The 23629-nt window shown below is 45.7% G+C and overlaps 2 protein-coding genes across 4 annotated transcripts in view; one reads left to right on the top strand and one right to left on the bottom strand.

The window, feature by feature from the left end:
* The window catches only part of TUBD1 (tubulin delta 1), a 34663-nt gene extending 15702 nt beyond the window's left edge, over nucleotides 1-18961 (bottom strand). The window contains exons 1-4 of one of the 3 annotated variants that reach the window (XM_070735373.1): nucleotides 18941-18961; nucleotides 14112-14296; nucleotides 5060-5207; nucleotides 221-437 (exon numbers count right to left, since the gene is read on the bottom strand). In XM_070735373.1, the coding sequence (XP_070591474.1) occupies nucleotides 221-437; nucleotides 5060-5207; nucleotides 14112-14280 (534 nt within the window). In that variant the 5' untranslated portion in view covers nucleotides 14281-14296; nucleotides 18941-18961. Of the gene's footprint in view, nucleotides 1-220; nucleotides 438-5059; nucleotides 5208-14111; nucleotides 14297-16607; nucleotides 17061-18335; nucleotides 18360-18940 lie in introns of those variants that run through there. The other 2 variants (XM_070735372.1, XM_070735371.1) reach the window with 2 other exon arrangements.
* The window catches only part of RPS6KB1 (ribosomal protein S6 kinase B1), a 40184-nt gene continuing 33320 nt past the window's right edge, over nucleotides 16766-23629 (top strand). Inside the window, exon 1 of the mRNA XM_070735370.1 lies at nucleotides 16766-17332. Within this exon, the coding sequence (XP_070591471.1) occupies nucleotides 17261-17332 (72 nt within the window). The 5' untranslated portion in view covers nucleotides 16766-17260. The remainder of the gene's footprint in view (nucleotides 17333-23629) is intronic.

Consider the following 23629-nt stretch of genomic DNA (forward strand, 5'->3'; position numbering starts at 1 on the left):
AAACACAATCAGCCAATAGAATTTCCCCTTAAGCCAGTAATATCCTCTCCCCTTGAATTCAGAAATACAAACTGTAAGAGAACACTATTTTCCTCTCCTCTTCCTCTTTCTGAAAGTGCAGTTTAAAATGGTTTTACTCACTCTTTTAAACTTCCCAGTCTAGTCCCCTCCTCCTGAATTCAAAAACACAATCAGCCAATAGAATTTCCACTCAACTCACCTCTCCCGTTCCGTACGGCCAGATAACGTGGTTGAGCAGGAAAGAGTTTGGATAGACGTCCCTTAGGGCTGCCGTCACAAACGCCCCCAGGCCCGACCCCGTTCCGCCAGCCATGCTCATGATCATCAAGAAGCCACCCAGCCGGTCACACTTCTCCGCTTCCTTCCGAATGAGGTCCATGATCGCGTCTTTGTGTTTCGGGCCGTGGACGCAGTACCTGGCCGGAGTTCAGGAAAGAAAGAGGATGTTCTGACTCAGCTCCGCGAACACGACAAATCCTTCGTGGTTAAATCAATGATTCCTTTCTCTTTGGAAGGAATGGAAGACTCTAAGAAAGGCTATTGAACTAAAACCAGAAATATATATTCTGGGTATATTACCAGATAATTTTAGCAGAGAAGAAACATATTATTATTATTATTATTATTATTATTATTATTATTATTATTATTAATTAGATTTGTATGCCGCCCTTCTCCGGAGACTTGGAGCAGCATACAATATTACTATACATATAGTAATGGCTGTGAGAATTGCATACGCACAAAATTGGAAATTGAATAGGGTACCAACTGAAAGGGAAGTCTTGAGAAAAATTATGGACTGTGCAGAGATGAATAGACTGACTTTGAAACTTAAAGATAAACAAGATTTGGATTATTATAAAATTTGGGGGAAGTTGTATCATTGGATAGAAAGCTAAAATATATTTGTTAAAATAATTACCGTATATACTCGAGTATAAGTCGACCAGAGTATAAGCCGAGGCACCAGTTTTTGCCACAAAAACCTGGGAAAACTTATTGACCCGAGTATAAGCCGAGGTTAGAAAATGCAGTGGCTACTGGTAACTTATAAAAATTTCAACCAATAAAATTACATTAATTGAGACATCAGTAGATTAAATGTTTTAGAATATTTATTTTAAAGAAAACCAAAATTAGCTCTGTAAATTTAAAAGAGGGTAAATGAAAGCAATCTGGTAATAATAATAAATTAAAAAGTAAAAAAAGTAGCTCAATCAGCAACCAAGCTAAAACCTATTTCTAAACCTAACCCAGGGGTCTTTAAACTTGACAGTTTTAAGAGTAGTGGATTTCAACTCCCAGAATTCCTGCACCAGCCATGCTACTTCAGGAGTAGGAGTTGAAGTCCACAAACCCTAATTTTTCCAGGTTTGAAGACTCTTGCATTTCTAACCCTAACCCAGGGCTCTTTAAACTTGAGTTTTTAGAAGCCTGGAGAGAGTTCATGCTGTTTCCCTCCCCCCCTCTTTAGCTTGCTGGCTGGCTCGTTGGCTTGATCTCCCACCCCTGATCCTCCCTCCTCCTCGTCTCCCTTTATTCCCCCATGTGTTGTGCAGGGAAGCAGATTTACTAAAGAGATCCACTTGGGACGGCAACAGGGAAAGGAGGAGATGGAGAGCCAGAATAGCCCACAGCTGCGTGGGAGGAGGAGGAAAGGAAAGAGCTGCCCTCCTCCTCCTTCTCCTCCCGTACCAAGTGGATCTCTTTAACAAATCTGCTTCTCTCTCCAGCTGGAGGCTTCTAAAGCCTGGAGAGAGTTCATGCCGTCCCGGTCCCTCCCACCCTTTAGCTTGCTGGCTCTCTCCTCAGTCTCCCTTTATTGCCCCATGTGTTGTGCAGGGAAGCAGATTTGCTAAAGAGATCCACTTGGGACGGCAACAGGGAAATGAGGCGGAGGAGAGCCAGAATAGCCCACAGCCACGGAGGAGGAAAGGGAAGAGCTGCCCTCCCCCTCCTTCTCCTCCTTAAATCTGCTTCTCTCTCTGGCTGGAGGCTTCTAAAGCCTGGAGAGAGTTCCTCCCTGTTTAGCTTGCTGGCGGGGTGCCCTCTTGTGGTGATTCGGCGCCCTCTTGTGGTGACTCGAGTATAAGCCGAGGTCGGGTTTTTCAGCCCATTTTGGGGGCTGAAAAACTTGGCTTATACTCGAGTATATACGATAACTAGTTTTGAGCTGAGACAAGAGAATTGAAATGCTAGAATCCAGATGGTGAAGATAAGAAATGGTGGTAGCACTATATAATGATATAACACAAAACCTAGTTATTAATACTAGCTTAAACATATAAGACTACTTTTTAGACTATGAGTTTGATAAAGTGTTAGAGGATGAGAAGTTTTATTTATCTAGAATCTTTAACAGTTATAAGAGGTTGTTGTTGTTGTTATTATTATTATTATTATTTATTAGATTTGTATGCCGCCCCCCTTCGAAGACTCTCCGAAGATGTTGTTTATATAATATTTGAGATTGGATTAGTTAAATGGAGATATGTTTTTCTTAATACAGTAGTCCCTCGCTATATCGTGCTTCACCTACTGCGGCTTCACTTCATCGCGGGTTTTCAAGAAATATTAATGAGAAAAATCATTTGCGAATCTTCGCTGGTTCGCGGGTTTCTAAGGAAGTCGATCGGCAGATTTAAACAGCCCACGGAACTCGATTGGCAGGTTTTTTAAAAAAAAATATATCTAAAATTGTAAATACTTTATTTAAATACTGTATCTAAAATACAGTGATCCCTCGAGTTTCGCGATCTCGATGTTCGCTAAACGCTATATCGCGAGTTTTCAACCCGGAAGTAAACAACACCATCTGCGCATGCGTGCCCTTTTTTTCTATGGCCACGCATGCGTAGATGGTGGAGTTTCCCCACCGGGCTGAGCGGCTTCCCCTGGGTCTTCCCCCTCTTGCCCCGGTAAGTGGCGCCGTTGCGCGCACGGGGCCCGCTTCCCAGCTGGGAAGCAACAACAGCAACCGGGTGGGTGGGGGAAGCCCCGGCGGCGCGCGCGCGAGGTCCGCTTCCCAGCTGGGAAGCAACAACAGCAACCGGGTGGGTGGGGGAAGCCCCGGCGGCGCGCACGCGAGGTCCGCTTCCCAGCTGGGAAGCAACAACAGCAACCGGGTGGGTGGGGGAAGCCCCGGCGGCGCGCGCGCGAGGCCCGCTTCCCAGCTGGGAAGCAACAACAGCAACCGGGTGGGTGGGGGAAGCCCCGGCGGCGCGCGCGCGAGGTCCGCTTCCCAGCTGGGAAGCAACAACAGCAACCGGGTGGGTGGGGGAAGCCCCGGCGGCGCGCGCGCGAGGTCCGCTTCCCAGCTGGGAAGCAACAACAGCAACCGGGTGGGTGGGGGAAGCCCCGGCGGCGCGCGCGCGAGGCCCGCTTCCCAGCTGGGAAGCAACAACAGCAACCGGGTGGGTGGGGGAAGCCCCGGCGGCGCGCGCGCGCGGGTCCGCTTCCCAGCTGGGAAGCAACAACAGCAACCGGGTGGGTGGGGGAAGCCCCGGCGGCGCGCGCGCGAGGTCCGCTTCCCAGCTGGGAAGCAACAACAGCAACCGGGTGGGTGGGGGAAGCCCCGGCGGCGCGCGCGCGAGGCCCGCTTCCCAGCTGGGAAGCAACAACAGCAACCGGGTGGGTGGGGGAAGCCCCGGCGGCGCGCGCGCGAGGCCCGCTTCCCAGCTGGGAAGCAACAACAGCAACCGGGTGGGTGGGGGAAGCCCCGGCGGCGCGCGCGCGCGAGGCCCGCTTCCCAGCTGGGAAGCAACAACACTAACCGGGTGGGTGGGGGAAGCCCCGGCGGCGCGCACGCGGATAAGCAGCAGCAGCGAGGCGGCGGGGAAACCCCAATCTTCGGCTCCTCGCTGCTGCGGTGGAAGTAAAAACACCATCTGCGCATGCGCAGATGGTGTTTTTACTTCCGCACCGCTACTTCGCGAAAAATCGATCATCGCGAGGGGTCCTGGAACGGAACCCTCGCGATGATCGAGGGACCACTGTAAATACTGTGTGGGAAGGGTTTATAAACACTTAAAACAATGGAAACCTACCAAACAATTACAATATAAATACTTAAATAAGTACTATCAGTCGATAAATTCCACATCGCGGATTTCACCTATCGTGGCCGGGTCTGGAACGTAACACCAGCGATAGGTGAGGGACTACTGTATTAGATTTGTATTGTATTGTTATTGCTGTTGTGAGCCGCCCTGAGTCCTCGGAGAGGGGTGGCATACAAATTTAATACATTATTATTATAGAAACATAGAAGTCTGACGGCAGAAAAAGACCTCATGGTCCATCTAGTCTGCCCTTATACTATTTTCTGTATTTTATCTTAGGATGGATATATGTTTATCCCAGGCATGTTTAAATTCAGTTACTGTGGATTTATCTACCACGCCTGCTGGAAGTTTGTTCCAGGGATCTACTACTCTTTCAGTAAAATAATATTTTCTCATGTTGCTTTTGATCTTTCCCCCAACTAACTTCAGATTGTGTCCCCTTGTCCTTGTGTTCACTTTCCTATTAAAAACACTTCCCTCCTGGACCTTATTTAACCCTTTAATATATTTAAATGTTTCGATCATGTCCCCCCCTTTTCCTTCTGTCCTCCAGACTATACAGATTGAGTTCATTAAGTCTTTCCTGATACGTTTTATGCTTAAGACCTTCCACCATTCTTGTAGCCCGTCTTTGGACCCGTTCAATTTTGTCAATATCTTTTTGTAGGTGAGGTCTCCAGAACTGAACACAGTATTCCAAATGTGGTCTCACCAGCATTCTATATAGCGGGATCATAATCTCCCTCTTCCTGCTTGTTATACCTCTAGCTATGCAGCCAAGCATCCTACTTGCTTTCCCTACCGCCTGACTGCACTGTTCACCCATTTTGAGACTTATTATTATTAATTATTAATTATTATTATTATTATTAATTGCAAAACAGCCGGATTCTTTTTGGCAGCTGCACTTTGAAGAACCATCTGGAGGAATAAATAAAGGGGTTGTTCGTTTCGACAGCAATCCCACATACCCGTGCGCCCAATTGTTTCCCGATCCTTGTTTCTGACAAAAGGCAGACCGGGGCCCGTATCTCCAATTCCCAGTTTTTGAGGCAAAGGATAAAGTCTGGTTGATCACTTTCGGTTCCATGTCGACCAGAACAGCCCGAGCAACCATACCTAAGTAAGAAAAAGAGGAGGGTGGGTTGGAAAAAAACCGTCAACTAGACATTGACGCTTGGCGGGGCCTAGGGGAAGAGCCTTCTCTGTGGGGGGCCCGGCCTTCTGGAATCAGCTCCTCCCAGAGATCTGCACTTCCTACTCCCTCCTCACCTTCCACAAGAGTCTTAAGACTCATTTATGCATCCAGGATTGGGGCCATAAGACCCTAGCCCCCTGGCCAAACAAGTGTAGCATATACTTCTTGTGTGAATGGCAATGACTGATTTTAATACTATGGGGGTTTTAGATTAACTGTTTTAAATTAATTGGATTATGATGTTGCATTGTTTTTTATATGTTGTAAGCCGCCCCAAGTCCTTGGAGAGGGTCGGAATATAAATCCAAATAATTTTAATTTTTTTTTTAAAAAAACACCTCTTTTTTTACGACCCTATATTGGAAAACGGGTCCAAAGACGGGCTACAAGAATGGTGGAAGGTCTTAAGCATAAAACTTATCAGGAAAGATTTAATGAACTCCATCTGTAGAGTCTGGAGGACAGAAGGGAAAGGGGGGACATGATCGAAACATTTAAACATGTTAAAGGGTTAAATAAGGTTCAGGAGGAAAGTGTTTTTAATAGGAAAGTGAACACAAGAACAAGGGGCACAATCTGAAGTTAGTTGGGGGAAAGATCAGAAGCAACATGAGAAAATATTATTTTACTGAAAGAGGAGTAGATGCTTGGAACAAACTTCCAGCAGACGTGGTTGGTAAATCTACAGTAACATGCCTGGGATAAACATATATCCATCCTAAATAAAATACAGGAAATAGTATAAGGGCAGACTAGATGGACCATGAGGTCTTTTTCTGCCGTCAATCTTCTATGTTTCTATAAGTTGAGGACCTAGAAAGAAGGAAGCACTTTGGCATAATGGTTAATAAGTTAAAAATATAATAATTGGCGGTGTACTTTTTGAAGGAACATTAAGGAGGGAATTTAATTAAAAGAAAATGAATGTACAGTGATCCCCCGCTCGTTGCGAGGGTTCCGTTCCAGGACCCCCCGCAACGAGCGGGTTTTCGCGAAGTAGCGCTGCGGAAGTAAAAACACCATCTGCGCATGTGCAGATGGTGTTTTTAACTTCCGCAGCGCTAGCGAGGAGCCGAATATTGGGGGCGGCGCGGCTGTTTTAAAACGTCGCCGCCGACATGGGGGGCTCGCTAGCACCCCCCCGAACCCCCAACCCGGGTTTGGGGGGGTGCTAGCAAGCCCCCCATGTCGGCGGCGACGTTTTAAACATAGAAGTCTGACGGCAGAAAAAGACCTCATGGTCCATCTAGTCTGCCCTTATACTATTTTCTGTATTTTATCTTAGGATGGATATATGTTTATCCCAGGCATGTTTAAATTCAGTTACTGTGGATTTATCTACCACATCTGCTGGAAGTTTGTTCCAAGGATCTACTACTCTTTCAGTAAAATAATATTTTCTCATGTTGCTTTTGATCTTTCCCCCAACTAACTTCAGATTGTGTCCCCTTGTTCTTGTGTTCACTTTCCTATTAAAAACACTTCCCTCCTGGACCTTATTTAACCCTTTAATATATTTAAATGTTTCGATCATGTTCCCCCTTTTCCTTCTGTCCTCCAGACTATACAGATTGAGTTCATTAAGTCTTTCCTGATACGTTTTATGCTTAAGACCTTCCACCATTCTTGTAGCCCGTCTTTGGACCCGTTCAATTTTGTCAATATCTTTTTGTAGGTGAAGTCTCCAGAACTGAACACAGTATTCCAAATGTGGTCTCACCAGCATTCTATATAGTGGGATCATAATCTCCCTCTTCCTGCTTGTTATACCTCTAGCTATGCAGCCAAGCATCCTACTTGCTTTCCCTACCGCCTGACTGCACTGTTCACCCATTTTGAGACTGTCAGAAATCACTACCCCTAAATCCTTTTCTTTTGAAGTATTTGCCAACACTGAACTGCCAATACAATACTCAGATTGAGGATTCCTTTTCCCCAAGTGCATTATTTTACATTTGGAAACATTAAACTGCAGTTTCCATTGCTTAGACCAGGGGTCGACAAAGTTGTTCAGAATCTAGGAGCCAGCCAAAAAATTTAGGAGCCAGAATTTTTTTTAAGCAAACTTGGTTTTTAATTTAACAAAAAAAACATTACAAACGTTATAAACAACATTTTACTTTTAAAGATAATAAATATTATATTTTGATATTTTAGATTTTAGGCAACATTCTAGTGTTTTTCACTTTGCGTTTTGTGGCCATGAACATGCCTTGTGATTTTAGAGCTGAAGTACCAGTGGTCCACAGCCTTGGCAGGATCAAACGCCTTCACAGATGGCCCATTCATGGTGATCATAAACAAGTCACTTAAACTTTCTTCTTGCATCCTTGATCTGAATTTATTTTTGACCATGTTCATCAAACTAAATCCTCTTTCACAACATGAGGTTGAGACAGGGAGCACCGCTACAATCGACAACAGGTTTCCCAGAACTGGAAATCTCTCGGTGTTGGAGAGTGCCAAATCCAGAAGCTCACACAGTTTCTTTCCTTTTCCAAGGACCTTAAACTCATACCACTCATTGAGGAGTGAGTGAATGCATTGGTCATCACTTTCAGGTGGAGATAGCTGTTTACGAAAATGATGAGCCAATGCAGTAATCTCAACCACACCGTAGTCCGGTGTGGTTGAGATTACTGGCCCGAAGGGAAGGAGCGGTTCGGGTTCCCCGCGCGGCGGAAGGAGAGGCGCCAGAAGACTGACGGGTTTCCCGGCAGGCCAGTCCGGCCGGCCACCCATGCGAGCGCTTTTCGGCGACTGTTCCGGCCCGGGAGGTCCCACAGGACGCACGCCTTCGCCGGGGTTCAGTTGCATCAGGGGGGGAGGCTTGGGCAGCGAGAAGGGCAACGGCTGAGGGGAGGCCGCGGCAGCTGCTGAGTCTCCACCTGACATCGCTTTCACCCCCTCCCCCCCGGCGCAGGCCTGGCTCCGCCGAGCCGGCTCTGCTGTACTCCCGTCGGGATCCGAGGGGAGACCGTTAGTCAGAAACCGAAACAGAGAAGAAGGAAAGGGAGACCGGGCCGGGGACGCGGGTGAGGGGGGGAGGGGGGAGGAGGGGTTACTGGTCGGAAGTCACCGCGCACGCGGCCGGAGGAGGAATGAACAAAACCTCACGCCGGGAGGGGAGGGGCTTCCGCTTCTCTCCGAAGGCGGGTGAGCGGCCAAGATCGGAGCGTCTGTGTGCGGTGGGGGGGAGTGAAGGGGTTCGAGTAGGAGGCGGAATGGAGGCAAGGGGGGGAGGGAGAGACACACGCAAGCGCAGGGGACGCTGGGAAAGCAGCTCGCTCCGAGGTTGATGGGCGGAGCTACGGAAGCCAAGATGTACCATTTCTGGGCGTAAACACAAGGCGGGAAAAATATACTGTATACATCAGAGGTCCCCAACCTTTTTTGCACCAGGGACCGGCTTTCAGCTAGACCAGTTTTCCATGGCCCGGTGGGGGGAGGGGAGCTAGCTGTCAGCGGCGCCGTAAAAGGGGCGATCAAGAGAGGAATGGGTGAATGAATGGACGGAGGGTGGGAAGGAAGGAAGGAAAGAAAGAGGGAAGGTACAGGAACAGAAGAAGGGTGCAAAGAAGCAAAGAAAGGTGTGAAAGGGGAGAGTAAGAGAGGAAGGAGTGAAAGAAGGGAATGAGGGAGGAAAGAAGGGAGGAAGGAAAAGGAAAGCAAGAAATGGAGGGAGGAAAGGAAGGGAGGAAAGGAAGGAAGGAAGGAAGAAAGAAGGAAAGAGGGAAGGGACAGGAACAGAGGAAGGAAGCAAGTAAACTTATGAAAGGGGAGAGTAAGAGAGGAAGGACTGGAGGGAGGGAGGGAAGAAGGTAGGAAGGAGAAAGAAAAGAAATAGAGGAAGGAAAGGTAAAAGAGAGAAAGAAAAAGAGCAAGAAAGAAAGAAAGAGAAAGAAAGAAAGAAAGAAAGAAAGAAAGGCAACTTCAAAGAAAGGCTCACTGAGCATCTCTCACTCTCTCTCTCTTTCTATCCCTCTTTCTTTCTTTCTCTTCCTTTCTCTCTCTCCTCTTCCTTTATCTCCTCTTTCTCTCCCCCCTCTCTCCCCCTTTCCCTCTCTCTTTCTCTCTCCCTCTCTTGCTATCTCTCCCCCCTTTCCCTCTCTTTCTCCCTCTCTTTCTCTCTCTCCCCCCTCTCTCTTTCTCTCTCTCTCCCTCTCTTTCTCTCTCTTCTTCTCACTTTCTCTCTCTTGTTTTCTTTCTGTCTCTTTTGCTTTCTCTCTCTCTCACTCTTTCTCTCTTGTTTTGTTTCTCACGCTCTTTCTCTCTCTTGTTCTCTCTCTCTTGCTATCTCTTTCTCTCCCCCCCCTTTCTCTCACTCTCTCTTTCTCACTTTCTCTCTATCTTGCTGTCTGTTGCTTTCACTCACTCTCGTTCTCTCTCCGTTCTTCTCAGCGGTGACGCGCGCACGCCCTGCCCGCCTCACATTTGCCGAGAGGACTTTCGCCCCGGGCTCTCAGCAAGGGGGTTTGCATGAGAGGCGGGGCCGGCGGAAGGTGATATTCAATGTCGGGGGCGCATGGGCGGTTTTGCGCGCGCTCCCTATCTCCCTGCTAGCCCACTCGGAATACGTATTCAAAATAAGAAAAGCCTTTGCCGGCGAAGGCTTTTCTTATTTTGAATACAGTATTCCGAGTGGGCTAGCAGGGAGATAGGGAGCGCGCGCAAAACCGCCCATGCGCCCCCGACATTGAATATCACCTTCCGCCGGCCCCGCCTCTCATGCAGCCCCCTTGCTGAGAGCCCGGGGCGAAAGTCCTCTCGGCAAATGTGAGGCGGGCAGGGCGTGCGTTCCGGGTGCGGGAGGAGCTGCGGTGAAAGGCAGGAGGTGGCAGAGGAGCAGAGGGGGCAAATCGGGCGGGCGGTGGGCAGCGCGGAAAGGCCGAGGGGGCCCTGGCGCCGCGGACCGGCTGAAAACCCCCAACGGCCCGGTCCCGGTCCGCGGACCGGCGGTTGGAGACCCCTGGTATACATACAGTACAGCAGGCAACATTTTCTAGGCGCCAGACAACATTTTCTAGGCGCCACTGGCGACCAGGCGCCTGGGTTTGTCGATCCCAGGCTTAGACCATTTATCTAGTAAAGCTAAACCATTTACCATATTACAGACGCCTCCAGGAATATCAACCCTATTGCACACTTTAGAGTCATCGGCAAATAGGCAAACCTTCCCTACCAAACCTTCCCCTATGTCACTCACAAATATATTAAAAAGAATAGGACCCAGAACAGATCCTTGTGGCACACCGCTTGTAACCTGACTCTGCTCAGAATACTCGCCATTAACAATAACTCTCTGATGTCTACGCTTCAGCCAGCTGCAAATCCATTGAACTATCCAGGGATTAAGTCCAATCTTCACTAATTTATCTATCAGCTCTTTATGTGGAACCGTATCAAAGGCTTTGCTGAAGTCCAGGTAGGCAATATCCATGGCACCACCTTCATCCAACACCTTTGTGACATAGTCAAAGAAATCAATGAGATTAGTCTGACATGACATTAAAACACCCGCGCGGCTTTCCAATGAGTCCCGAAGACAAACGCGGAAGTTTGACATTTGTCTTCGGGACTCATTGGAAAGCTCCGATCGTTTTAAAACAGGCGCGCCGTTCTCCGCTGACTCCTGGCGAACTTCCCCGCTTTAGGAGTCAGCAGAGAACGGCGCGCCTGCTTTAAAACGATCGGAGCCGGCCGGCTCCGATCGTTTTAAAACAGGCGCGCCGTTCTCCGCTGACTCCTGGCGAACTTCCCGGGCGAAGGGCGAAGGGCGGGCGAGCGGGTGCTGGGGGGGGCTTCGCCCTACCGCCAGCAAGAGGGGGAAGACCCAGGGAAGCCGCCCAGCAGCTGATCTGCCCGGCGCCATCTACGCATGCGTGCCCATAGAAAAAAGGGCACGCATGCGCAGATGGTGTTTTGACTTCCGGGTTCAAAAATCGCAAATTACCCTGTTCGCAATGGTCGGGGACGCAATAACCGGGGGATCACTGTAACTGGATGACAAAATTAGAAAAAAAAAACTTTTGCAACTTTTTTGATGATTGATATTAGTTACTAACAAAATACAGGATTTTATTCATAGAAAATTAGATGGAACACTGTGTTGTGTCACTCACCCATGGGCCGGATAAATGGCCTCAGCGGCCCGCATGTGGCCCGCTGGCCGTAGTTTGGGGGCCGCTGCCTTAAAAGATTCTCAATGGTGTGTTTTTACAGGTGTTGAGCTTCTCCATTCAAAGGGGAAGTGTGGTAAAAAAGCCCATTTTATTTGCAGTGACTTCCGGCTGACGCCTAAACGGATAAAATCCATCTATGTGTGCGTGTGAATAAGAATCATCCGAATCTGCTTGGAGGGAAATGTTCCATATGGGCGAAAGCCGGGCTGATCCATCTTCTTGCTGTTTGTCCTTTGGCGGCATCTTATACCAAATTCTGCACGGGAAAGTAGCCGCGGACAGGAGCCGCCGCATCAGCAGCGGTGACAGAAGCCTTCCTACAGTCTGGCGGTAGAGGCTTCTCACGCAGTTTGGCAGTGGTGGCGTGCGCCAGCTGCCAAACCACGTGGAAAGCTGCCACCGCAGGACTACGGGAATGCTGCCGCCACCGCTGCTAACCAGCCAACTCCCCCCCATGCAACCTTCGTTGTATAAGACGCACCCAGTTTTTGGCATACTTTTGGAGGTAAAAAGGTGTGTCTTATTATTATTATTATTATTATTATTATTATTATTATTATTATTAATTAGATTTGTATGCCGCCCCTCTCCGAAAACTTATACGCTGAAAAATACATTAAGTCAATAACTACAACTGTCTATAGAATGTTCAAATTACTAGATTTATTTTTTAAAGACTGCTTTATTACTGTTCTAGATCAGTGATTTTCAACCTTTTTTGAGCCGCGGCACATTTTTTACATTTACAAAATCCTGGGGCACACCACCAACCAAAATGACACAAATCTAATAAATAAATAAATAAATAAATAAATAAATAAATAAATAAATAAATAAATACATACATACATACATAGATACATACATACATACATACATAAATAACCCCCTCATATATACAATCCCATGTAACATCCCCTTATAAATACAGTCAATCATCAATCATCCCTCCTCAAATTTATACCACTGTCTCATTTCTGGGTACTTCCCCTGTCTTTCCCCCTTTTCTCTCTCATTCCTTCTCCCTCTCATTTCTCCTTTTTCCATCCCTGTCTCTCTCCCCCCCTCATGTGTGTGTGTGTGTGTATACACACTCGAACCATTTCCAAAACCAGTTGAGGGCTGGGTTTTTTTTCTCTTTTATTCTTTTCAAAAACTGGTGTGGGCTGGGGGGTTTTCTTATTATTTGGGTGCTTTTTACCATATGCTTCAAGAATCACCTCTCTCTCTCTCTCTCTTTTGTTTCTCTCTCCTCTCATTCTCTGCCTCAATCATTTTCTCATTTCTCCTTTTTTCTCCCCTTTTTGTTCTCATTTCTCTCGCTCTTCTTTCCTCTCCCTATCTGTCTCTCTTGCTTTCTCTCTCTCTTGCTATCTCTTTTTTTCTCTTGCTTTCCTTCTCTCTCTCTCGTTCTCTCTTATTTTCTTTCTCTCTCTCTCTTGTTCTTTCTCTCATGCTTTCTCTCTCTTGTTCTTCCTCTCTCTCTGTTGCTCTCTCTCTCGTTCTCTCTCTTATTTTCTCTCTCTCTCTCATGCTTTCTCTCTCTTGTTCTTTCTCTCTCTCTCTCTGTTGCTCTCTCGTTCTCTCTTATTTTCTTTCTCTCTCTCGCTTGTTCTCTCTCTTATTTTCTTTCTCTCTCTTATTTTCTTTTTCTCTCTCTTGTTCTTTCTCTCTCTCTCTGTTGCTCTCTTGTTCTCTCTTATTTTCTTTCTCTCTCTCTCTCTTGTTCTCTCTCTTATTTTCTTTCTCTCTCTTGTTCTTTCTCTCTCTCTCTCTGTTGCTCTCTCATTCTCTCTTATTTTCTCTCTCTCTCTCTCTCTCTCTTGTTCTCTCTCTTATTTTCTTTCTCTCTCTCTTGTTCTTTCTCTCTCTCTCATGCTTTCTCTCTCTTGTTCTTTCTTTCTCTCTTTCTCTCTCTCTGTTGCTCTCTCTCTCTCGTTCTCTCTCTTCCTTTCTTCTCTGTGGAGGCCGGCGAAGGTTTTCCTTAGTTTGAATGTTCCGAGCAAGCTGGCAGGGGGATGGGAAGCAGCCCCTTTACTGACAGCCTGGGACGGGACTGTGAGAGGGGTGGGTGTTCCCACAGCGCTCGGAGCGGCTAGCAGCCGGATCGCCAGCGCCGCTGCAGCCACCGCTGTGGGAGGAGCCGCGCCCCAAGAAAGCCGGAGAGAAGGACGGATCTGGCGGGCGGGGACAGCCACAAGTGGAAGCCTCAGCCCTGGAGCTCCCACTTGCAGGAGCCGCCTTGCGGCACACCTGACCATGTCTCGCGGCACACTGGTTGAAAAACACTGTTCTAGATAACTTAACAAGATGAAGAAGCTTTTTAAAATAAATGCTTGATCTGAAGAGGCCGGTGCTATTGTATCTTCTTTTAAATAGCAGAGAATAATGTATACTTCAAAAAAGCCACAACAATTTTAACAGCATCTGTACAAGTATAATCTGAAATGCAACAGTGTCCTGTTTAGTATTAAAATAAGGCAGCTGAGTTAAACCCTGACTTAGTCATGTTTGAGCACAGTGTTGGACTAGAAGACCCCCAAGATCCCTTCCAAATCTGTTATTCTTTATTCTTCTCCAGCCTGGTTTGTCTCAATTCTTCCCAGAACCTTTCAAGAGGCCATGATGTTGATGATTTCTTACCTTCATCTTTTTCCTCAAAAAAGCGTTCTTTACAAGCAGCCTGGTAAGAGTCATTCTCCTTCTTGGAGCAGAAGCCCTGAGAGCTGTGGAGGTCTGTGCAGATGGTATCAAACACCTCGCGCCCAATCTGGTTGCCACACTGACCCAGTTGAATGGTTACGATGGACATTCTTAGCCACGTTTGCCTGAAGAGGAAGCAATGACAATAAAGTAAACTAAGAAAACACCAACACCCAAGTTTTAAGAGCTGTGTGGCACAGTGGTAAGAGTGTGTTCTGCCGGCGTGTTTCAACCACCCATAATACAGGGTAATTAGTCCAGGAAGACACACACCACACGATAAAAGGAAAACCCAAAAGTTTTTATAAACAGAAAAACAGAAACAGCTCCCTTTTTAAATGTCAAAGGGATTTTCTGGTACACACAAGGCACAGGTTAAATGCAATCCAATTGTTCACCCAATAACTGGGAAATTGAATCCAATTCTAAAGTCCAGAGAGTCCACACGCAATCTTGAACAGCACAAAAACCACAATCTTGACAAAACAATGAATCAGATAAACTGCCATGAGGCTAAAACACCAGGCTGCACTTTTATCTGTAGCACTAATTACAGCAGCCCCACCCAACCACAGGTGGCCTCATTTTCTCTTGTAATAATCCTTCAGTTGTTGTCTCCTTTTTTTTAAATAAAATTTTTATTACATATATACACATTTACACAAATAAAATAAATGGTATAAATCATAAGTTGAAACAATGCCAAATTAACACATACTCAGTTGTTGTCTCCTATGCATCACTCTACGCATGGGTGGATGTATCATTAATTCTTGTTCAGAATCCAAGGATGATACAGATGATTGATCTCCTCCTGGGCTGTCTGCCAAACTCCCCTCTTCCCTGTCACTCACACTTCCTTGGTCAGAGGAGGCTTTTAACCGAATCTGGCAGATTCCATCGGGAGCAAAACAGGCCTGCGGCATATGGATGTTTCCCCCACATCCACCTGCACATTCCTTGGGGCAAGAGCTCGGCCAGAGCTAACCACAACAGAGTGCAGGCTACTTCTGCTGATCACCAGCTGCCAGCAGTTTGGCAGATCGAATCTCATTAGGCTCAAGGTTGACTCAACCTTCCGTCCTTCCGAGGTGGGTAAAATGAGGACCCAGATTGTTGGGGGCAATATACTAACTCTGTAAACTGCTTAGAGAGGGCTGTAAATTACTGTGAACCAATAAGTACTATTGCTATTCCAGTCTAACTCTGCCCACTGCCTGGAGTTTCATCCTGACTGGTTCAAGGTTGTCTCAGCTTTCTATCCTTCCAAGGTGGAGACCTCACCTACAAAAAGATATTGACAAAATTGAACGGGTCCAAAGACGGGCTACAAGAATGGTGGAAGATCTTAAGCATAAAACGTATCAGAAAGACTTAATGAACTCAATCTGTATAGTCTGGAGGACAGAAGGAAAAGGGGGGATATGATCGAAACATTTAAATATGTTAAAGGGTTAAATAAGGTCAAGGAGGGAAGTGTTTTTAATAGGAAAGTGAACACAAGGACAAGGGGACACAATCTGAAGTTAGTTGGGGGAAAGATCAAAAGCAACATGAGAAAATATTATTTCACTGAAAGAGTAGTAGATCCTTGGAACAAACTTCCAGCTGACGTGGTTGGTAAATCCACAGTAACTGAATTTAAACGTGCCTGGGATAAACATACTGTACTGTATATCCATTGTAAGATAAAATACAGGAAATAGTATAAGGGCAGACTAGATGGACCATGAGGTCTTTTTCTGCTGTCAGTCTTCTAGGTTTCTAGGTAAAATGAAGACCCAGATTGTTTGGGGCAAGAGGCTGACTCTGTAAAGTGTTTAGAAAGGGCTGTAAACCACTTTGAAGCAGTGTATAAGTCCAAATGCTATTGCTATTAATCGCCATCTTAAACCTGGAATCTGGCAGCACCAACTTTATTTATTTATTCACAGATCCATGAAAACAAATTCTTAAGAGGAGCATGCCAGCAAACTAGAAACGTAGAAGGAATCTGTGCTGAGGCAGTCCTTGACTTACGACCACAATTGAGTCCAAAATTTGTTAAGTGAGTTTTGCTCCATTTTTTTTTTTTGGCCAAAGTTGCAGTTGATGAGTTAATAACCCAGTTGTTAACCGAATCTGGCTTCAACCTTCAACTACTATATAGTAAATATGTTAAAACAAATATGTATGAATTACTTTACTGAGGGAAAGAAATCAACCTCCTGATTCGTACAGAGAAGTCTATAAATTATAAGCTATTAGCAAAATGTTTATGAATTCAAAAATAATTGACAAAATTTAACTTTAATTAGAAAACCACACCGCGTAAGTTCTTAGCTATATTATGAATAGCTGACATAGTTAAACACATATACCCATATATACAATATGTATCCACATTCTACATGTTATCGTGTATAAAAATATAAATAATAATGCAGCTTCTTTTACCAGTTTCCTTCTTCCTCCCACGGCGCATGCGCCTAAGTTCTCACACCTCCTTCCTCGCTTCCTTCTTTGCGTATCCCAAAGCAACAGCTACGGCCGTTTCGGCTTATTCTGCGCATGCGCTCACCATGCCCCGTCGGTCGAGGCGGGAAAATCAGTCTGGGAGGGGGTGGTGGATAAAAAGTTATCCGAGAAAGGGCATGTGGCTGCCTCAATCGTGAGATTAACGCATGCGCCCTATGGACGCCGGCGCACTCGAGAGCTGGTTTTAAAAAGAGCAACCGCCGTTCCGCCTACATGCGCGCGCTCGCGTGCATGGTCGAGTGATTCCATCCATTGCGCTTGCGCAGATCGCGGCGGCTCGTCCTCCAAGACGGCGACGTCGGGCAGCCTTTTTGAGCGGCAAAGCTGGGCTTGGCGCGCGCTCGCGTCGGCGCGGCTTCCCATCACCACCACAGGCCGCCCGTTCCGGCGCATGCGCGTTTGCTCCGGCGAGCCTGAGGAGGCAGGGCCTGGCTTAGCCCGGGCGATGGCGGCCGTCATGGCGGCGCTGTGGGAAGGTGCCGCGGGCCCATGAGGCGCCCTCAGCCTTCACCCGGACGCTCCCGGCTCTTGGCAGCGAAGGCGGCTGTCCCGCGCGCGTTGTCCCAGGGGCCATGGCGGGCGTCTTCGACATTGACCTCGACCAGCCCGAAGAGGCGGCCTCGGACGAGGAGCTGGAGGAAGGGGTGAGCGCGGCGTGGCCAGGCCGAAGGCGGCGTGGGAAGGCTGAGGCCTGGGGGGGGGGGGGGAGGCGAGGCGGGGCCCGGGCCGAGGCTTGAGACTCCTCGGGTTCTACGTCTCCTTTTTCGCGCCGCTGAGGGAGGAAGCTCCCCGCGGCGTTTCTGGCCCGTGGAGGACGGGATGAGGGAACGCTGAGGGAGGCCTAACTCGGGCAGCCCCTGACCGGTCTCGGAGAGCCAAGCGGGGACAGGAGACCACCAAGAAATCTTGTCCCGGGAGGCTTGAAGAAGAAGATCGTAGCCGTCCGGGTCAGAGGCAAAAGCGTTAGCAATAGCGTTTAGACATATACCGCTTCATACTTTTCCAGCGGTTTACAGAATCAGCCTCTTGCCCCCAAGTATCTGGGTCCCCATTCGACCCACCTCAGAAGGATGGAAGGCTGAGTCAACCTTGAGCCGGTGGTGAGACTCGAACTGCTGAACTAGAAACATAGAAGACTGACGGCAGCAAAGACCTCATGGTCCATCTAGTCTGCCCTTAGACTGTTTCCTGTATTTTATCTTAGGATGGATCTATGTTTATCCCAGGCATGTTTAAATTCAGTTACTGTGGATTGACCAAGCACGTCTGCTGGAAGTTTGTTCCAAGCATCTACTACTCTTTCAGTAAAATAATATTTTCCCACGTTGCTTTTGATGTTTCCCCCAACTAACCTCAGATTGTGCCCCCTTGTTCTTGTGTTCACTTTCCTATTAAAAACACTTTCCTCCCGAAATTTATTTAACCCTTTAACATATTTAAATGTTTCGATCATGTCCTCCCCTTTCCCTTCTGTCCTCCACACTCTACAGTTTGAGTTACAGCTAGCAGTTAGCTGAAGGAACATGCAGTGCTGCACTTTAACCACTGCGCCACCCCGGTTCACCCCAGGCATCAGTGAGACAGGATTCAAGTCCCTCTTTCCCAGGGAGATAGATTTTAGGCCGGTTTCTTCTTCTCCCAGCCTACCTCGCAGGGTGGTGGTTACAGGGAGCTGAAGAACCGCCCTGCGCCCGGATTGCATTGGAAAGTCTTTGCAGTCCTCTGCAAATGAAAGAAGAAATACAGAATGTAGTTGGAAAGGGACCTCAGAGGGTTTAACATAGGGGCCTCCAACCCTGGCAACTTTATGACTTGTGGACTTCAACTCCCAGAATTCCTCAGCCAGCATGTGCTGCCTGAGGAATTCTGGGCATGGAAGTCCACAAGTCATAAAATTGCCAAGGTTGGAGGCCCCTGGTTTAACAGATTAACAGAGTTGGAAGGGACCTTGCAGGTCATCTAGTCCAACCTTCTGCCCCAAAAGGAGATCCTACATCTATCTAGGATCAAACTCACTGCCTCCTAATTGTGAGGCAAGATCTCTGCTTCTAGGCCATAGCAGGACACCCTGTAGCATTGCAGTCAGGTGACTTTCGAGTCTTTTCTTAACAATGCCTCCAGTGATGAAGCAGCCACAACTTCTGGTGGCAAGCTGTTCCACTGGTTAATTGCCCCCACTGTTAGAAAGTTTCTCCTTAATTCCAGGTTGCTTCTCTCCTTGATTAGTTTCCATCCATTGTTTGTTGCCTTACCTTCTGGTGTTTTAGAAGATGACTCCCTCTTCTTTGTGGCAGCCCCCTCAAATACTGGAATACTGCTGTCATGTCCCCCCCCCCCCCCAGTCTTTTTTTTTTTTTAGCCAAACCCCAAATCCTGCAACTGTTCTTCATGTGTTGTAGTCTCCAGGCCTTTAATCATCTTGGTTGCAAAGTGCAAAGACCAAAGGACCTAAAGTGTGACTCAGAGGGAATTTTAATGAACAGATGAGCTCTGTTAATTCAAAGAAAAGGTTAATTAATTCACTTAATTACATTAATTACTGGAGGCCTTCTCATGAGGTGCTGGAGGGAAGAGCCCAGCTAGGTTCCTGAGGGCATTGCCTGCCTCTTGCCCCTCTCCTTTGCATCTGAAGGCCTCTGTATAGTTTCTGATGCACTTTTTTCCTCCTTGAATTTATCCAGTCCCTCTTTAGCGATGCCCCAAATCTGTGGCATATAAAAGAAACCCAGGCTTTTAAACCAAAGTAAACATGACGCCCAAAACGGTGGCATTCAAAAGGACCCAGGCTTTTGAACCCAAGCGAACACAGTGACTTTAAAAGGGAAAAAAAAGTCACATTGGCAAATTTATTGCCAGTGGTCTATGGGGCAAGAACCCGACATGTCAGTTGATTATTGCCAGGAGTGTTGACCTCTGTCTGCTGCAGAGATGAAATGGGCTCTAGACCATGGAAACTGATGCTGTAATACAGGGGTCCCCAAACGTTTTACACAGGGGGCCAGTTCACTGTCCCTCGGACTGTTGGAGAACTGGACTGTAAAAAAAAACCTATGAACAAATCCTTATGCACACTGCACATACCTTATTTTAAAGTAAAAAACAAAATAGGAACATACTATTTAGAGGGGGGGAAGAAGTATGAAATTTATGTATGTTTATGTTTTGTTTTTAATTTTCTTTTGTTAACATCTGATTGGCTATACAAGGTTTTCTTGGCTTATAGAAAAATGTATAAAGAAGGAAGCACTTTGGCATAATTGTTAATAAGCTAGAAATAGAATTGGTGTTGTGCTTTTTGAAGGAACGTTAAGGAGGGAATTTAATTAAAAGAAAATGAATGTAACTGGATGACAAAATTAGAAAAAATACTTTTGCAGCTTTTTTGATGATTGATATTAGTTACTAACAAAATACTGCATTTTATTCATGGAAAATTAGATGGTACACTGTGTTGTTTGAATGCATGTTAAGAGAAAAAAAATACACCCCACCCCCCGCGGGCCGGATAAATGGCCTCAGCGGGCCGCATGTGGCTCGCGGGCCATAGTTTGGGGACCACTGCTGTAATAAATTTGGGGCAGTCCAAGCTTGGGTGTCTTTTCTTCCTCTTCAGTCAGTCTTACCCTTGAGTAGTTAGAGAGTCCTCCTATTTTCTTGTACAAGTCCTAATGTAGGTCCTTCCCTTGGAATGCAATTCTCCATAATAACGCTGCTGTAATAAGTGAACCATTGGTGACTATCCAGGCTGCTTTAGTAATGTTGCTTCACAGTAGGTAAGGTCAGCTACTCCTTATGTAGCGTATTACTCATATGGGGAGGCAAAGACTTATGCAAACAGTCTGTTTGCCTTCAGGCATTCACCTTGGAGGAGGCAGCTTCAGTAATCCCATTGAACATCACAGATCTTAGTATAAAAACAACAATAATACAGCCTTGTAGCTTATGATGGAAAATATGTTGTCCTTCATAACTCAAATTAACCTCCTCTAGTCTAAACTTGTATACAGTACTGTCTTTTGGTGATTTGGCTTTGGATAGAAACAGGACTATTAACAGAGATGTTGGAGAGCCCTTTTTGATACAGATTGGTAGACTAATGTATGGGGGGAATATGAAGAGAATAGGAATGGAAAGGGAGATGGGTATTTTTGGACAGGTGAAAATTTATACTCAACTTTTTAGAATAATGCAGGCAAATGGTATATCCCCTTATATACAAGTATTCCTCCACATGACCACAATTGGTTTGTTGCTAGACAGTAAAGTGAGTTTTGGCTCATTTTACAAACTTTCTTGCCACAATTGTTAAGTGAATCACTGTGGTTGTTCAGTTAATAACGTGGTTAAGTGGCTTTCCTCCCTTTGATTTTGCTTGCCAGAAGGTCTCAAAAGGTGGTCACATGACTCCAGGACAATTTGACCGTCATAAATATATACTGGTTATCAAGCGTCCAGAATCGGAATGCTTCAGTGGTCATAAGTGTGAAAAACGATCATAAGTATCTCTTCAGTGCCATTGTAACTTTGATCGCTAAATGAATGGCTGTAAATCGAGGACTATCTGTAGTCTCAACATTTTGCATCAAATAGGATCATTAGTTTTAGGGGATTGTGGAAAGGAAACTAGATATTTACATTTTTTGTGCCAAATATCTGTAAAGGCAAATCTTTAATTACATATATCCTCCCCCCTCCTCCCAAAAACAAAAAAAAAGACATCCCCTGATAATTAGCCCAATCAGGCTTTTAAGTGTATGGCAATAAACGCTTATTTCAGATTTTGCTGTGAGCCGCCCAAGTCTGTGGAGAGGGGCGGCATACAAATCTAAATAATAAATAAATAAATAAATAAATAAATAAATAAATACATTTTTAAAGAGTATAAAACAGGGTTTTATTTTTGGGAAAACACATTACTTAAATTTCTGATAAGGGTTTGGGGTTAGAACACTCAGTAAAGCAATAAAGATTAGCAATTAATTAATTGTGCTACCTTAGCATGACTGGCAACTTTTGGAGAGCTACACTGTTGTTGTTTGAATTACATTTTTTGGTAGCTAAAACTGCAGTTGTGTATTAATGTCATGTATATGGGCTGATATTTATGGTTTGCAGGGAGAATACTTTGAAAGGTGCTTTACTTTAATGATATCCAGACTGCTTATGTTCCCTTTTTCTTTGGAAACAAAGAGGGGAACTTTGCCTCAGAGATAGAAACATAGAACATAGAAGACTGACGGCAGAAAAAGACCTCATGGTCCATTTAGTCTGCCCTTATACTATTTTTTTGTATTTTATCTTAGGATGGATATATATTTATCCCAGGCATGTTTAAATTCAGTTAGTGTGGATTTACCAACCATGTCTGCTGGAAGTTTGTTCCAAGCATCTACGCTTTCAGTAAAATAATATTTTCTCATGTGGCTTCTGATCTTTCCCCCAACTAACTTCAGATTGTGTCCCCTTGTTCTTGTGTTCACTTTCCTATTAAAAACACTTCCCTCCTGGACCTTATTTAACCCTTTAACATATTTAAATGTTTCAATCATGTCCCCCCTTTTCCTTCTGTCCTCCAGATTTTGCACTTGTTGCCATGAAATTTGGTTTGTAGCTGTCTGCAGGTTGGAGGTTGCTGACTTTGACACTACAGATTCCATATGTTATTAAAGACCCATAAACCAGTGGTCCCCAACCTTTTACACCTTGGCGGCCCAGCAGCAAAAGAGAGAAGGGAACCAGTCTGCGCAAGTGCCAACTCATTCGCGGACATACGCACCATCCTACTGCTCACTTAAGTCGAGCTGCAAGCGCCAGCCCGCCACTTGTGTGGCCTGGTTCCCAACAGGCTGTGGCCAGGTAGTGGGCAGCGGCCCAAGGGTTGGGAACTCCTGCTCTAAACACTTCCACTTTTAAGAGTTGGCATGGACTAATTGTAAAGTTTGCTTTATGCTCTTTACCAGTGGCCTGCAAAAACAATGGTAGAATTGGCTTTCCTCTGCATTATAGCAGGATTTTTCACTCTTGAAAAATGTTCACGAATGAAGGCATTATCCCAGGAATGAATGTCCTGGGATAATGTTGCAGGATCCAATCAGGGTCGGTCACCAGGACCAATGGTTTAGTCTCCTGAACTTTCATCTTCATGCTGGAACCCATCCTCAGGGAACTTTTTTTTTTAGCAGAGTGAAAAATTGTCCCACTTTGGCCATCATAATAATAAAAGAATTGGAAGGGACCTTGGAGGTCTTCTAGTCCAACCACCTGCTTGGGCCAGAGACCCTACACTATTTCAGACAAAAGGTTTATTCAACATCTGTAATCTTTTACTCATGTCAGGCTTGCATAATGTTTTTAACTCTTGATCTTTACAGACATAAACAATTTGTTGCTTAGTTTTCCAGGATTGATGTAGGCATTGTAGTTTCTATCTTGAGTGAATATGTAATCTAAGAGTAATCTAAGAGTCATCTAGATGTAAATACAAATCAGGAACACAAATACTTGTGCTGAACTTCAGAGTCTCCACATTCTCCCTAACATAAGATGAGAGATCTGTATCTCAGATCTGAGTTTAGGGGCGTCATACATATCTAATAAATAATAATAATAATAATAATAACAACAACAACAACAACCACCACCTAGTTATAGTGAAATTATCCCTCCACTTTCCTTTTTAAAAAATACATGGGGATTCCCATCTTTTGTGATTTTGATTTATTTTAAGGAATTATTAGATTTTTTCATTTCTACTAATAATTTAATTACTGTACTGGGATGTATAGGAATGTTGTAGTGCTAGTAGTCACACAGTAGAAAGAACCATAGCGAAATATTTCTTATATTGAATGAAATCTTAAGAATGTGGTTGGGGAAAGTATTGCATACACCCCTTTCTGGTTTCTCTGTCTCTAATGAAAAAATGCCTAATTGGACTTTTC

Source organism: Erythrolamprus reginae, chromosome 1 (genome assembly GCF_031021105.1).
Source record: "Erythrolamprus reginae isolate rEryReg1 chromosome 1, rEryReg1.hap1, whole genome shotgun sequence".
In the NCBI taxonomy this organism is placed as follows: Eukaryota; Metazoa; Chordata; class Lepidosauria; order Squamata; family Dipsadidae; genus Erythrolamprus; species Erythrolamprus reginae.